The sequence below is a fragment of the Patella vulgata genome, chromosome 2 (assembly GCF_932274485.2).
Source record: "Patella vulgata chromosome 2, xgPatVulg1.2, whole genome shotgun sequence".
Classification (NCBI taxonomy): domain Eukaryota; kingdom Metazoa; phylum Mollusca; class Gastropoda; family Patellidae; genus Patella; species Patella vulgata.
Genome location: NC_065880.2, coordinates 32768275 through 32784792, shown reverse-complemented (window position 1 = coordinate 32784792; position 16518 = coordinate 32768275). Strand labels below are relative to the sequence as shown.

The 16518-nt window shown below is 34.2% G+C and overlaps 2 protein-coding genes across 2 annotated transcripts; both read left to right on the top strand.

The window, feature by feature from the left end:
- The first annotated feature begins 1771 nt into the window (after nucleotides 1-1771).
- On the top strand, nucleotides 1772-6318 carry LOC126812616 (actin-87E). Its single transcript, XM_050539081.2, has 8 exons — nucleotides 1772-1864; nucleotides 2351-2527; nucleotides 2746-2985; nucleotides 3151-3289; nucleotides 3495-3602; nucleotides 3819-4010; nucleotides 4365-4484; nucleotides 5262-6318. The coding sequence occupies exons 2-8, from the start codon at nucleotides 2396-2398 to the stop codon at nucleotides 5465-5467; spliced, it is 1137 nt and encodes a 378-aa protein (XP_050395038.1). The 5' UTR covers nucleotides 1772-1864; nucleotides 2351-2395; the 3' UTR covers nucleotides 5468-6318.
- A 4922-nt stretch (nucleotides 6319-11240) lies between these two features.
- Nucleotides 11241-16054, top strand: LOC130010362 (actin-87E-like). The gene is made up of 8 exons (XM_050539083.2): nucleotides 11241-11275; nucleotides 11580-11756; nucleotides 12011-12250; nucleotides 12414-12552; nucleotides 12758-12865; nucleotides 13716-13907; nucleotides 14303-14422; nucleotides 15236-16054. The coding sequence occupies exons 2-8, from the start codon at nucleotides 11625-11627 to the stop codon at nucleotides 15439-15441; spliced, it is 1137 nt and encodes a 378-aa protein (XP_050395040.1). The 5' UTR covers nucleotides 11241-11275; nucleotides 11580-11624; the 3' UTR covers nucleotides 15442-16054.
- Nucleotides 16055-16518: the final 464 nt, after the last annotated feature.

Sequence of the window (16518 nt, the reverse complement as noted above, 5' to 3'; positions counted from 1 at the left end):
TAATTAATAGTGTAACTAAGATATTTATACGTGTTGATGCTTCACATTGAGACTAATACCCATGTTTTACCACGTTTTATTCTTGGTACAGAGTATGGGGAGATTGGATTACTAACAAACGATAGGAAAAGTGCCCCCAAAAAGATACATTATGGTCGTTAACGTTTATTTTGGTTTCTACTCGTTACACGTAGCCATCTTTATGTGACTTACATTAATAACGTAATAATAATTCCTCAATGTTGTTTGAACACGTCAATCTATTCTTCCTATAGATATATACTCGGGTGTGCTTGTAATTATATAATTATTATATCATTTATATTAAATAGAACATGATTTACGTTCAGGATATGAGAACTGAACTGAAATGAAATGGGGTTTAGCATCCTGCTTTTCGGCACTAACTTGCATTGTGCTATGAGCAGACTTTTGTCTTACAGCGGTGCTACGGCCTACTCTTATATCGAATTCCAACTGTTTAGGGCTCTTATACGTGTATGCCAACGTTTACACGGAACCTAGGTTTATCGTCCAATCCGATAGACGCCACCCTTACCAGACCGTCTGCCCTGCACTACTGATTAATATGCTATAATCTCTTAGTCACCACTGCTCCAGATATATGGGAACAACTGAGTTTTAATACATATTCTGTATTGCAACAATCTAACCGAAAGTCACCAGCACTACATACATACCCATTTTATAAATAAAACACTTTGTTTTATACATCGTCCTTACATATATATTTAGAATTTTGAACGGATTTTTTAAATATCGTTCACTCTTTACTATTTAACCCTGTCATATCAGGTAATAACAGGTGCATATATACGACCAGGAAAAAGTGCATACATTATTAATATTTACAAATCATTGAATGGTCCTTAAACTTAAACATATCGCCGTCAGCTAAACCTTGCCATATAAGGTAATGGTGGCTGTAATGTTTACATTACTATAGGCTTTATACCGCCATAAAAGGAGAGAAAAACATGAAATGCTTATATGCCAAAACAACGGTTGTTGAAAAAAGTATTTATGGACGTAAATAAAATAATTCCTGTGCTAATATTTTAAGTTTCGATCAATATTATATATATAGTGTATATATTCAAGTTTATTTCATCAAAATATCCCGTATTAAAGAATATACATAATTATTTTACTTCAATCTGTGTATGCGATGTTTCAAAAATCAATTGGCGTTTCTGTTATTATAAAATCAATATTCTATAGGACTTTTCTTGATACATATATACATGGGTGTATAAATAAGTATAGACAGTCCTATTGGCGACAACAATAATAAAGGGAGGTAACCGGTGAATCATTTCTATTAATAGCACAATAGTCAGTCACGTCGTCTGCTTAACACGTATAAATTAACTTCATACAGATGATCTATTTATCCTAATAACAAATAATTAGGCGATAAAAAATATTTTAAGCGACGTATTGCATTATAAGAAAAACTTACATATTGCTGATTATGTCATAATTTCAGATTATAATAATTCAGTATTCTGATATATTTTGTAATACAGTGACCACAATACAGGTGTATTATATTTATGCCTTGACCCCAGTACAGGTGTATGACAAGAAGCTTACGTTGACTACATATATATAAATATAGTATATTATAGATTAACTATGTTGACAAATAGCTATAAATAGTAACTCGGGGCATCCCTTTTCCAAGAAATTAATATTGTTCTATTGTATTAACCCATATATGGTATAGGTGATTAATTTCCAAGAACTGATCGAGCTTGATATAAATACAAATGTTTTCGCGGCAAATATTATAATACTTTGTTTCATCTGCATACAAACGTTGGAATATTTTTTTACGAAGGTAAGATTTTTTTTTCCTTTTGAATTATAGATACCTCTCAATAACACCATAAGCAATACTTACTGTTTATTACTTTTGCGTTCTCATCATAATATAAATATGTTATGATGTAGATATTTGATTTTATTAAATAATAAATTATTTATATTAATACGATATTTTACTTCTTATCTATTCTCCGATAAGCAGACATTGAATTTGTTACAAAATATAAATCAAAGAAATTCCTCTTTTGCGTTTTGCATTAAAAATATCTTTTTTTAAAATTACAATAAATATTTTTTTCAATAAATGTTGTAGATATTTTATTTTATTAAATAATAAATTATTTATATTAATACGATATTTTACTTCTTATCTATTCTCCGATAAGCAGACATTGAATTTGTTACAAAATATAAATCAAAGAAATTCCTCTTTTGCGTTTTGCATTAAAAATATCTTTTTTAAAATTACAATAAATATTTTTTTCAATAAATGTTGTAGATTTCTATACTCGTTATTTCCACAAGTCAACAATATACAATTAAGATGAGTTTTGACGATTATGATGTCGCTGCCTTGGTTATTGACAACGGATCAGGGATGTGCAAGGCCGGGTTTGCTGGTGATGATGCACCAAGAGCGGTGTTTCCCGCTCTTACTGGAAGACCAAAATATCAGGTAAAATACCATTATTATTAAATCCCTCTTTTGATCATTGTTTGATCAATTTTTAAATAATAAGATGTATCTTACTTTATTTTTTTTTTTTTTTTTTTTTTTTGACTTTAAATAAGCACATTATTTCGAAATTTCCCCCTTCATTGTTAATGTTAGATGTAGGCCATTATCACAAATGTTTCAGATATATTGATATCTCTATTCTCTGTTTAAAACAGGCCGTAATGGTTGGTATGGGCCAGAAAGACTGCTATGTGGGAGATGAAGCTCAGAGTAAAAGAGGAATGTTGTCGTTGAGATACCCAGTAGAACATGGAATAGTTACTAATTGGGATGATATGGAGAAAATCTGGCATCACACATTTTATAATGAATTAAGAATTGCACCAGAAGAACATCCAGTTTTACTAACCGAGGCACCCCTTAATCCTAAGGCAAATAGAGAAAAGATGACGCAGGTAATTTACTCGATTTGATATCTGAATGTTTATTAATAAATGTTTATTAAGTAAATATCCAGGTTTTAAAGGTCACCCATGTGCGACGCCTTGGTTAGATTACATTAATTTGACTGAAAAATATGTTTAGTACAAAATGCATTGTTATAACTTACACCGTTTCAGATTATGTTCGAGTCTTTCAATGCACCCGCCTTTTATGTTGGAATTCAAGCGGTCCTGTCGCTTTATGCATCTGGTCGAACTACAGGAGTAGTATATGATTCTGGTGATGGCGTTTCTCACGTTGTACCTATCTACGAAGGTAAATAGCCCTTTCTTATTTATCACAAAAGTAATCATTTAATTAACCTATTCCGTTTTTGACATATATTACAGTAATTTGAGAATAAAATTGCAACCGATTTAATGATTTATAATATAAATTTTCGGGTAATGAATTATGTAGTTTTAATAATTTTACCAATAAATCAATAACAATTTGTGTATTTTTTAAATCTGTATTGCAGGCTATGCTTTACCACATGCCATTAAAAGAATAGATTTAGCTGGACGAGATTTAACAGCCTATTTACAACGTATTCTACATGAACGTGGATATAGCTTCACCACTGGATGTAAGTTTTTTTTAAGATTATCTTAAATATCACATGATAACTACGTAAAGAAAGCAACAAGTTGTAATGGATGTGCTTGAAAGTTTAAGCATACCCGATCAGTGTAAGAAGTACATTGCTAGAATATTAAATTCGCCAATTCAAACAGAAAATTCAAGTGATAGTATTTCGATTTTAACATATATATTTATTAAGAAATGTATTAATATATTGCAGCCGAGACAGAAATTGTTCGAGATATGAAAGAAAAACTATGTTATCTCGCTTTGGATTTTGAGAATGAGATGGCCACATCAGTTAATTCTTCATCAATAGAAAAGAGTTACGAACTACCAGACGGTTCTCTTATTACGGTTGGTAACGAAAGATTTAGATGTCCCGAACTCTTATTTCAACCTTCATTTGCCGGTAAGTTTCCGTTTGGTCCCAGTCAACTGTCAATCATTGCTTGAAATCTAAGAAGATCAGTGATCGGACGCGGGTGCGCTAGATCATAAGGTCAAGTAGGTCAAGTGACATAGTTTCGATCCCATGCATGTACGTGACATAGGTGGGTCGCCTATCTCATGGTCCACTGTTAATTATTGACATAAAATTGTTCCATTTTCAAAAGCCTGAAATGATCTAGGATGTGTCGAGTGGGCATTTCCTCTGTGTCCACCGGGTACTGCCGCGTACTCTCTCTCTCTCTCTCTCTCTCTCTCTCTCTCTCACACACACACACACACATATTAATCTAGAACGTTTTGCACGTTATTACAGGTCGGGAAGATTGCGGTATCCACGAAATGGTGAATAACTCTATTTCAAATTGTGATATTGATATTAGAAGGGATATGTACAGTAATGTTGTTATGTCAGGCGGATCAACAATGTTTCCAGGTAAAAATAATATTTTATAAACTTAGAAGATGTACCATAATCGTCTTAGTTTTCCAGTTTAAACGTTTTAATTGCCTTCTTTCTAAATTACACAAAACGTATTCAATTAAACAGCTCATGTTGTAAATATTGGTAATATTGCATCGGTTTATGCAGATTTAGTATAAGTTTACTCAAAAAGTAGCCACAGAGACTCAGTGGGTATTTGTTTCCCAGCCGATTTCCCTTGTTAGTGGTGTAGGGCAGAGGGCCTGACGCGGAAAAGTGTATAGTCGTTCATTGGTATCTTAATAAAAGAGCCTGTAGTAGTTGGGCTTTGATGCGAAGTCATAATGGTGTATGCCCTTCTTCATTAGCCAGATTTGTGCCGTAAAGTAAGACGTTGAAGCTCCATTTAATTTCTCCTGATAAAGAATTAAACAGCTCTAAGAAATGACTCGGGTTAGAAATATTGCTAAAATTCCCTCAGTTTATTTAAATTAGTATAAGGTTACATACGAAGGAGCCACAGTGGATACGAAATTGGCGTATTGAAGGAGCTCTTGGGGATAATACAGTCTGGTCTTCCTTACAGTTAGTGCAGGGCGGGGTGGTGTCGGGGGCTAGCTGGCAAAACGTGATGTATAGTCGTCCGGATGAAAAAAGTTCTTATTGGTACCCCGTAAAAGAGCCTGTAACAATTGGGATTAGCCAAGTTGGTGCCATAAAGTAAGACGTTGAAACTCCATTTCATTTCTTCTTATCATGGCTTAACAATTTGATGTAACATTGTTTCAGGTATAGCAGATAGAATGATGAAAGAACTGTCTTCCATTGTTCCAAATTCTATAAAAGTTAAAATTATCGCTGCTCCAGAAAGGAAATATTCAGTATGGATTGGTGGATCTATCCTAGCATCGCTCTCAACCTTCCAACAAATGTGGATTTCGAAACAGGAATATGACGAATGTGGACCCGCTATTGTCCACAGAAAATGTTTTTAAATGTTACAGATTCTTAGTTACTTGAAAATCAAATCAGTAAAAACTGTTTATTTATTACATTGATTTTCGATGTGGTTGTCAATGACAATTGCTGTAAAAATTAAAAATGTATTATAATAACGCAATAATGCGCATTCGTGTATTTCTAATGGAGGATGTTGTTTAGAGGACGATGGTCTTTTTGATATGACGTTACAATTCCAAGATGGCTGTGATGACGTCCTGCTCATATGGTACGCTCGTGCGTGTTTGGTAACATTACTGATAATCAAAGCACATATTAAAATATCAGTGTTCAACTTTAATTCACAATTAGAAGCCAACTAATTATAAGCTACTACCTAGAGATAGTTTACAAAGTAATGATCTGTAATATTATTTTTATTTCAAACAGGACGAATCTCTTCTACTTTTCTTTTTTGTTAAGCGAGAGAGAGAGATGGGTTTAACGTACACTCAACACTAACATACACTCGGGACTAGCATATGGTTTACTTTTATTTCAATATCCGCTTACGCGTAGGGGTCTTTAGCAGTGTGAGGAAACCAGAGGTTGGACAGGCCACCCTACTCCTTGTCATGTACAACCGGAGAATCGAAACCACGTCAGTTGACTCAATGGCAGACCTTATGATAAACGCACAGGCGCTAACCATTCGGCCACCCACATTTTTGTTATAAAGCATGGTCTACAATATTTTAAAACACAGTGTTAGATAATTAGTATTATAATAAATTAACATTCTTCAAAAATAGAGTCTGTGAATTGTCCTGTAATGAAGTATTGTTTTCTTTTAAAGTTATTTGAGTGTATAACATTAATATTGGATTATATAAATTGGTAACCACATAGACGTATATTTATGAACATAATAAATTTAGAATGTTGATAATAGGCCAATCAGTGCGTATGAGTTAATATTTATCAGTTAAGCGTGGAAGCCTATTGTGGCCATTTCATAATCTCGACGAGACGGCAAGGCGCAATCTGTTTCACAGAGAATTACTAGTCTTCTCTAATATCTCTGTAAAAGATGACTGCCTTTAACACGTGCCGTCACAGCACGCGGCGTCCATCATTGGCTGAATGGCGCGTGCATTGTTTACATAAGACGTTACTGTTTCGGGCAGAATGCTGCCTTTTAGTCATTTTAATACCCATTTACACTAAATAGGAAATAATTTTTACCTACAAATACGTCAAACGTCTTTATTTATTTTTCTAATACATCAAAAAAATGTTTTAGAATTTAATTTGTCGGAGAAAAAAGTTAATATTTGAGACTCATTAAGTCGCATTGATGTCATCCTTATCAGTGATTGTAGCGGCCTAGCGATTATTCACTGCTGATCAGTGTGGCCAAGGCGAGGTAGCATATGTGCGAAAACGCGAGGGGACAGGTCGAGGATGCAGAAAAGTAGCTTGCTTGATAAATTGGTGGACGGACGTTTCGGCCATTGGATATTTCAACTAAGGATGTTTCGTCCAGTGTAATATCGCCCAAGGATATTTCGGCCAGTGGACGTTTCGTCCAGTTTTACAAAAACAAAGAGACGCAGTCAAATGTATACAGCAATAATCCACACCAAATAATCCAAAAACATGGACAATCATGACATAAAAAAACACATATCTACGAACCACACGAGAATGCTATTACCATTGACAAATGCAGACAAAACATGAAGAGAGAGAAAGAGAGAGAAATAAAAATGAGGTTTAACATCCACTCGAGACACCCTATAGTCATTTCAGGACTAACATAATTTATGTTTAAATAATTATTTCAATAATTCGCTTGCGCGTAGGGGTCTTTAGCAGTGGGGGAAAATCGGGGGACCCGGAAAAAACCCACGAGGCTGGACAGAAGACCCTATTCCTTGTCATGTACAAGCGGGGAATCGAAACCACGCCAGTTGACTCAATGACAGACCTTATGATACAGCACCCACACCCTAATCATTCGGCCGTGCTCAACATAGACCGAGGGAACCCCAAATACTACAAAAACTTAACATAGATAGTTCTTGGTTCATGACAACAGGCGACAATCTACAACCTTTCTTACAACTTGATGCAATTGCATTTTTACCATAAATGAATCTGTTGGCCGAAACGTCATCTGTCCTTAAACGTGGCCGAAAGCCCTAGGACGAAATATCATAGGCCGAAATGCCCTAGCCCAAATGTCCATTGGCCGAAACGTCCTAAATTCGGATAAAATAAGCTGGAATTTAAAATAACCGTAGTCGGTACCTGAGAAGTTTGGTTTTGTCCCCATGCTGGCTGAAAAATTACCTTGTATCACCTTGTCAGTGGTGCAGGACGCTGGTGGATGGGGATGGAAAGGAACCGTGGTCTCGTGTAAGCGTACACGTAATGGAACTCTAGACGGAGTTTGAAATAGTTGTAGGCCGTATTGCCGCTGTCTGGGCAAAATTTACCTCATAGTAAACTAAATAGCGTGTGTCCGTCTTCATTAATTCTCATAACTATTTCGCCTTGCTTGACTTCTTTGTGGGTTTCGAACTATGTCTTTTCAAATGCTTTAGTATGTGTAATTTTTTTATTTGTGATTAATTAAAATTAATTGTATATTTATCTTGTGTATGGCATCAACCAGTCACTCTACTTAGGCGATGCACAAAATGCTCATTACGAATTTAGTCAAGTATCAATGAAATGAAACTGTGGCCCGAGTTTCATCACATCTCACTGTTATCGTGTTCCAAAACACTGCTTAGTCTACACAGATAATGCTCATTATCGAACTAAGTTAAGGGCAAGGTAAAGTGATACCAACTTGTTGCAAACTTGTCTCGACACCAACAAGGCTGAACATATTATTTTCCTACACAGAATAGTGGCCCTTGAATACAAAAGTCCAAAATGAACTACATTACTCAAAATACACTATTTCACTGTCAATACCCCTTTAAAAGTCGTACACCCGCGTGTTATCATGTAAACGAAAATTTCAATTTCATCACTTCCTGCCCAATCGCGGTTACACCTACAGACAAAACGATAAAAGTTGGGGACTGCTATTATCTCTCTATTGATACTCTGATCTATGTAGTACAGTAGTCGAGTCTTTGATTTTCGAGTCGCTTTTTTGTTTCCAGGTAGTGTACGATTTCCTACCACACGGTTGAGGTCCGCCATTTTTTCTTCAATCATGTCTTTATACGACTGATGTGAATAGAGCGTTCTATAAATTGATGAAAACAGAACTGTCAAAATCTAAGCTATCATGGTTGCTGTTGTCAAGTGTTGGTAAATGCTAACAAAAAGGTTTGTTTCTAAATTTTGGATAGATTATTATCCATTTATGTTAGAATATAAGAATTTTGAGGATTTGTAACCTAAATATAACTTTTGTATGGGAAATTATTTTCTATGGAGTACCATTTGCAACAAATCATAAGCTCCAATCAAACATTTCCACATTCAGTTGTGGATTAGTGTACAATTGAATAAAGATTAAACACTCCGATGAGTGTGAATAAATAGTGCATACAATTTATTATAAAATATTTTAATGTAAAACTTAGTAAATACGTCCAATGTTTAATTGTCAGTGTATCTTTATGCTTCCAGGCAAAATGATTCGAAGGGGTAATTATGAAGTCATAAAAATGTTAGCAATGTGTATTCATTAGGCCTATAAAAATAGCTGAAAACAAAAGCAGTTTCAAGAAAATTTTGATTTTCAATATAGACCCGAAATATTTCATCCAGATGATGTTTATGACGGTACTCCGTACAAAAAGTCTGAAATAGTCCCTTGAAAAAAATAAAGGATATTTGAAAAAAAAAGATGTCGTCGTTTGCGGAACAGTGTAGTCTCGACCGTTGTTACGATAAGAAATAAAGTCTCGATTATCCGTTTTAAATTAAATCATTAACTACCAATTGTATTTAAATCTGTTGGAAACCAAAACCATTTGAAGTTCTAGAGAGTTGATTATGGGCCTGGCATGTAAATAAATGTATAAATAATGATTTATATAACATTCGAGGCCAAACGAAATATCTGCATTAAGCAGATTTAGCTCTTGAATAATGCATCTTTAAAATAAATAATGTAATGATAACATTAACTTATTCTGACAAGCCAGCCAATTCTTCATGTAGATATATGCTTAATTGCATAATAATAGTAGCATTTAGATCAAATATAACGTATATTTTAGTCTCTGAATATATGGAAACGTGGCTTGCAGTACCCGTACTGCATGAATCTAGCCGAAAAACACTTGGACTAAATACCCATTTTATCAAAAAAAAAGAATTGTGAAATGTGCGCCTTTGCTTTATATCATAGCCGGTGCATATATTGTATTCCGAATGTTTAACGGCTTTTTAAAATACACTTCGCTCTTTACTATTTAACCATGGGATATCAGGTAAACGCAGCAATGTTTAAAGACATTATTAATATTTACAAGGTACAGAATGGATCTTAAACATACCGCCGTCAGCTGAACGTTGCCATATAAGGTAACGGCTGTCATATCTACATGGATATGCTGTATACGACCATAAAAGGAAAAAGACAAGAAGAAATGTTTATTTGACAAAAGAACAGATAACAAAGGAATTATTTATTTTAGGACTGAAATAAAATAATTCCTGTGCTAATAATATTATCAATGTTCGATCAATGATATTATCTATATTCAAATTTCTTTCTCTTAACTCGTATTAAAAATAAGTACATTTACTTTATTCAAATCTATGTATGCGACGTTTTGCAAATGGATATGTGTATTTTGTTATAATCACAGTATACTTCATTTTTCTGTGATTCAAATAGGCTTTGTCTTGAGATATTGGCAGGGGTGGGGCGTTTTAAATGCCGCCCTGTTGGTGACAACACCAGTAAAGGGAGGTAACTGGTGAATCATTTATATGGATTCAGACTAGCAATTATTTGCCCATTGACTTCAATGTTAAATGACTGTAACATCACAGGCTGTAGCTTTTTGCTCAACATTCCGTTGGTTCCAATCTTTATAGGCACAATGGGGACAACATTTGGCAATCTCCTCATCATAATTTTGTAGGGGGTTGACCGTTTAGATTTTTTGCTACACGGATTTGAAGTTGACAGGGGTGAAAATCTCACTTCCGACACAATGATTGCTCTGCAGAAAGACACTTTACACCCCCTATCCCTCCGCTGTAATATCATCAGTATTACCCAAAACTGCTATGAAATTGCAAATTTGATCCCTTTTCTCCAATTCTAGACCAAAAAGTCAACCCAAAAATGCAGGAAGAGGGGAGAAAAAAATTAAGGGAAAAATTGTCTATTTATAACTCGCACTACATTCGTGAAATAAGGGGAAATAATTACTAGTCTTAGTCCTATATTAATAGCACAATAGTCACATCGCATACATAAACTCTATACAGATGACTTATTGTTCCTAATAATAAATAATTAGGTGACAAAAAATACTTTGAAAGATGCATTGTATTATGAGAAAAACCCTTAAAATTACGATTTTGTACATCGTTAACTTCATATTATATTTATACCTTGAGCCCAATACAGGTGTATGACAAGAAGCTTACGTTGACTACATATACACAGATATAGTATATTATCGAATAACGATGTGACAAATAGCTATAAATAGTAACTTGGGGTATTGGTCTATTGTATTAACCCGTATATGGTATAGGTGATTAATTTCCAAGAACTGATCGAGCTTGATATAAATACAAATGTTTTCGCGGCAAACATTATAATACTTTGTTTTATCTGCATACAAACGTTGGAATAGTTTTTTACGAAGGTAAGATTTCTTTTTCCTTTTAAATTATAGATACCTCTCAATAACACCATAAGCAATACTTACTGTTTATTACTTTTGCGTTCTCATCATAATATAAATATGTTATGATGTAGATATTTTATTTTATTAAATAATAAATTATTTATATTAATATGATATTTTACTTCTTATTCTCCGATAAGCAGACATTGAATTTGTTACAAAGTACAAATAAAAGAAATTTCTCTTTTGCGTTTTGCATTAAAAATATCTTTTTTAAAATTACAATAAATATTTTTTCAATAATCTACTAATAAATTTGCAGATTTCTATACTCGTTACTTCCACAAGTCAACAAGATACAATTAAGATGAGTTTTGACGATTATGATGTCGCTGCCTTGGTTATTGACAACGGATCAGGGATGTGCAAGGCCGGGTTTGCTGGTGATGATGCACCAAGAGCGGTGTTTCCCGCTCTTACTGGAAGACCAAAATATCAGGTAAATTCCCTTTATTATTATAGTAATAACATGATCCGCCGCTTTTGATCATTCTTTGATCATTTTACAAATAACAAGATTTAATTTACTTCATTTTGTACTTTATTATTTATTTTAAATAAGCATATTGTTATTTTTTTTACTTTAAATAAGCACATTATTTCGAAATTTCACCTTCATTGTTAATGTTAGATTTAGGTTATTATCACAAATGTTTCAGATATATTGATATCTCTATTCTCTGTTTAAAACAGGCTGTAATGGCTGGTATGGGCCAGAAAGATTGCTATGTAGGAGATGAAGCCCAGAGTAAAAGAGGAATGTTGTCGTTGAGATACCCAGTAGAACATGGAATAGTTACTAATTGGGATGATATGGAGAAAATCTGGCATCACACATTTTATAATGAATTAAGAGTTGCACCAGAAGAACATCCAGTTTTACTAACCGAGGCACCCCTTAATCCTAAGGCAAATAGAGAAAAGATGACGCAGGTAATTTTTTCGATTTGTAATCTGAAAGTTTTTTTTAAAAAAATAGAAGTAAATATCCAGGTTTTAAAGGCCACCCATGTGCGACGCCTTGGTTAGATTACATTAATTTGACTGAAAAATATGTTTAGTACAAAATGCATTGTTATAACTTACACCGTTTCAGATTATGTTCGAGTCTTTCAATGCACCCGCCTTTTATGTTGGAATTCAAGCGGTCCTGTCGCTTTATGCATCTGGTCGAACTACAGGAGTAGTATATGATTCTGGTGATGGCGTTTCTCACGTTGTACCTATCTACGAAGGTAAATAGCCCTTTCTTATTTATCACAAAAGTAATCATTTAATTAACCTATTCCGTTTTTGACATATATTACAGTAATTTGGGAATAAAATTGCAACCGATTGAATGATTTATAATATAAATTTTCGGGTAATGAATTATGTAGTTTTAATAATTTTACCAATAAATCAATAACAATTTGTGTATTTTTTAAATCTGTATTGCAGGCTATGCTTTACCACATGCCATTAAAAGAATAGATTTAGCTGGACGAGATTTAACAGCCTATTTACAACGTATTCTACATGAACGTGGATATAGCTTCACCACTGGATGTAAGTTTATTTTCTTTCAGTTTATCTTAAATTTCGCATACAAACTTTGATAGCAACGTAAATAAAGCGACAAGCAGTAATGGATGTTGTTTGATGTTTGAGCATATGACGATTCGTGTAAGAATACATTCTACGAATATTAATTTCAGCATCAGTTTTCTACACAAATAGAAAATCCAATTGATAGTACTTCAATTTTAACATACACCAACTTAGGAACAAATTAAACATACATTATGCAAGAGCTAAATCTGCCTATTGCAGGTCTTTCATTAGGCCTGAAATGTTATCTAAATTATTAATTAGACATTAATTAACTTATCCAGACCATAATCAACTCTCGACGGCATCGCTAGCCTGCGATGTTTATTGGATTACGTTCCGATTTGCTGTTCGAATTCCATTCATAATTAAATCAAAAAGTGGATAACCGAGACTATGTTTTTTTATCCTACCGACTTTAGTAATGATGATCGAGGCTAGCCCCAATATTCAATCGCTAAAATCTCGGTTTATAGTGGATCAATTTGACTGAAATTTTCAGCAAATTTGCTTTACATTATCTAGTTTTAACTATTATAGTGATAATTGCCAGCTCTTTAACTAATCTCCCATAATGTATCATTAATTAATATATTACATGTACAGCCGAGATATAAATAACAACGTAAATAAAGCGACAAGTAGTAATGGATGTTGTTAAATGTTTTAAAAGTATACGATCAATTAAGAAGTATATTGCTACGAATGTTGACTTCATCAACAATTTTCTAATCACATGGAAAATTCAAGTGATAGTATTTCGATTTTAACATATATATTTATTAAGAAATGTATTAATATATTGCAGCCGAGACAGAAATTGTTCGAGATATGAAAGAAAAACTATGTTATCTCGCTTTGGATTTTGAGAATGAGATGGCCACATCAGTTAATTCTTCATCAATAGAAAAGAGTTACGAACTACCAGACGGTTCTCTTATTACTGTTGGTAACGAAAGATTTAGATGTCCCGAACTCTTATTTCAACCTTCATTTGCCGGTAAGCTTTTGTTTGCTTTTAATCTACTGCCTTGCACAGATGGTAATCTAAAGACATCAGTGGTCTAACGCGGGCGCCTTAGATATGCCATTGAGTCAAGTGGCGTAGTTTCGACCCCAGGCATTTACGTAACGAAGAGGTGAATTGTCTACCAAACCACGCAGAGTTTTATCTCCAGGTCCACGGTTTACTGTCATTAATAAAGACCACTATTACGCGCAAGTGAATTAATGAAATAAAATTGTTCCGTTTTTAAAATCCTGAAATGGTCTAGTATGTGTCGAAAGGACGTTTTCTCTCTGTCCCCCGGTTGCCTCCACCTCTAAAGACACACACGCTCAAGTAAAGTATTGATCGCACATATTAATCTAGAAAGGTTTGCACGTTTATTACAGGTCGTGAAGATTGCGGTATCCACGAAATGGTGAATAACTCTATTTCAAATTGTGATATTGATATTAGAAGGGATATGTACAGTAATGTTGTTATGTCAGGCGGATCAACAATGTTTCCAGGTAAAAATAGTATTTTATAAACTTAGAAGATGTACCATGATCTTCTTAGTTTTCCAGCTTAAACGTTTTAATTGCCTTCTTTCTAAATTACACAAAACGTATTCAATTAAACAGCTCATGTTGTAAATATTGGTAATATTACATCGTTTTATGCAGATTTAGTATAAGTTTACCCTCGAAGTAGCTACGGAGTGGGTATTTATTTCCCGCCCGGTTTCCCTTGTTAGTGGTGTTGGGCAGAGGGCCTGGCACGGAAAAGTGTATAGTCGTTCAGATGTGACGGGAAACCTAGGTCCATCATTGTTCTCATTGGTATTTTAATTAGTAAAAGAGCCTGTAGTAGTTGGGCTTCGATGCGAAGTCATAATGGTGTATGCCATTCTTCATTAGCCAGATTTGTGCCGTAAAGTAAGACGTTGAAGCTCCATTTAATTTCTCCTGATAAAGAATTAAACAGCTCTAAGAAATGACTCGGGTTAGAAATATTGCTAAAATTCCCTCAGTTTATTTAAATTTGTATTAGGTTGCACACGAAGGAGCCACAGTGGATACGAAATTGGCGTATTGAAGGAGCTCTTCGGGATAATCCAGTCTGGTCTTCCTTACAGTTAGTTCAGGGGGGGGGGGGGGGGGCTAGCTGGCAAAACGTGGTGTATAATCGTCCGGATGAGATGAAAAAAGTTCTTATTGATACCCCGTAAAAGAGCCTGTAACAATTGGGATTAGCCTAGTTGGTGCCGTAAAGTAAGATGTTGAAACTCCATTTCATGTCTTCTGATCATGGCTTAACAATTTGATGTAACATTGTTTCAGGTATAGCAGATAGAATGATGAAAGAACTGTCTTCCATTGTTCCAAATTCTATCAAAGTTAAAATTATCGCTGCTCCAGAAAGGAAATATTCAGTATGGATTGGTGGATCTATCCTAGCATCGCTCTCAACCTTCCAACAAATGTGGATTTCGAAACAGGAATATGACGAATGTGGACCCGCTATTGTCCACAGAAAATGTTTCTAAATGTTACAAGTTCTGGGTTACTGGAAAATCAAATCAGTAAAAACTACTTATTTATTACATTGATTTTCGATGTGATTGTCAATTTCAATTGCTAGAAAGATTAAGAACAACTTACGCCACTATCTGTGATACGAATCTGTGTATTTCTAACGGAGAATGTTGGATTAAAGACATTGATGTTTTTCATATTATGACGTCACAATTCTAAGATGGCTGTGATGACGACGGTCCATGTGGTACGCTTGTACTTGTTTGGTAAAATTACTGATAATCAATGTACAATGTACTTCATTTCACAATATGATGCCATGTAGTAATCACCTACTATCCCACGCTATTATAGATTCGATGGTAAAGTTCTTTAATATTTTTTTTATTTTAAACAGGACGAATCTCTTCTATTTTTCTTTTTTGGTAAAGCATGGTCTACAATATTCACACAGTGTTTGTTAATTATTAGTATTAACGTTTTTAAAGAACAGAATCTGTGATCTATTCAGTGAAATATAACGGAATGAGTTCTTTGTGTATATAACATTAATATAGAAATATATAAAATAGTAACCACATACACGAGTATTTACGAACATGACATGGTTTCATAATGTGTATATTGTTGATACGTTATTGTTTTTGTAAGATATTGTTTGTACGGAATTTTGGCAATAAATCTATATTTGTGTATACATTTGTCTTCAACTTTTAAGTAAACGTGCAAACCAAAGTATTAAAGGCAATGTACATGTATGTGTTGTGGTTTGTCGACGAGGGTGTTCTTTTAGAGCGATCTAATTAAAATCTCACTACTATTTTGCCTGGCATTACTACTTTGTGAGTTTTCGAACCGTGTTTTTTTTTTCGAATGCGTTAATATGTGTTATCTATTGATTTAATTGAAATTAATTTCACAATTAATAGCACATTTGTCTTTTTAAGGCAGAGAGAGAGAGAGAGAGAGAGAGAGAGAGAGAGGGGGGGAGAGAGCTTGTGTTTAGGGGTGTTTAGTAGTGGGAGGAAACCGGTGGATCCAAAGAAAACCCAGGAGGCTGGGCAGGCAAACCTACTCCTTGTCACATA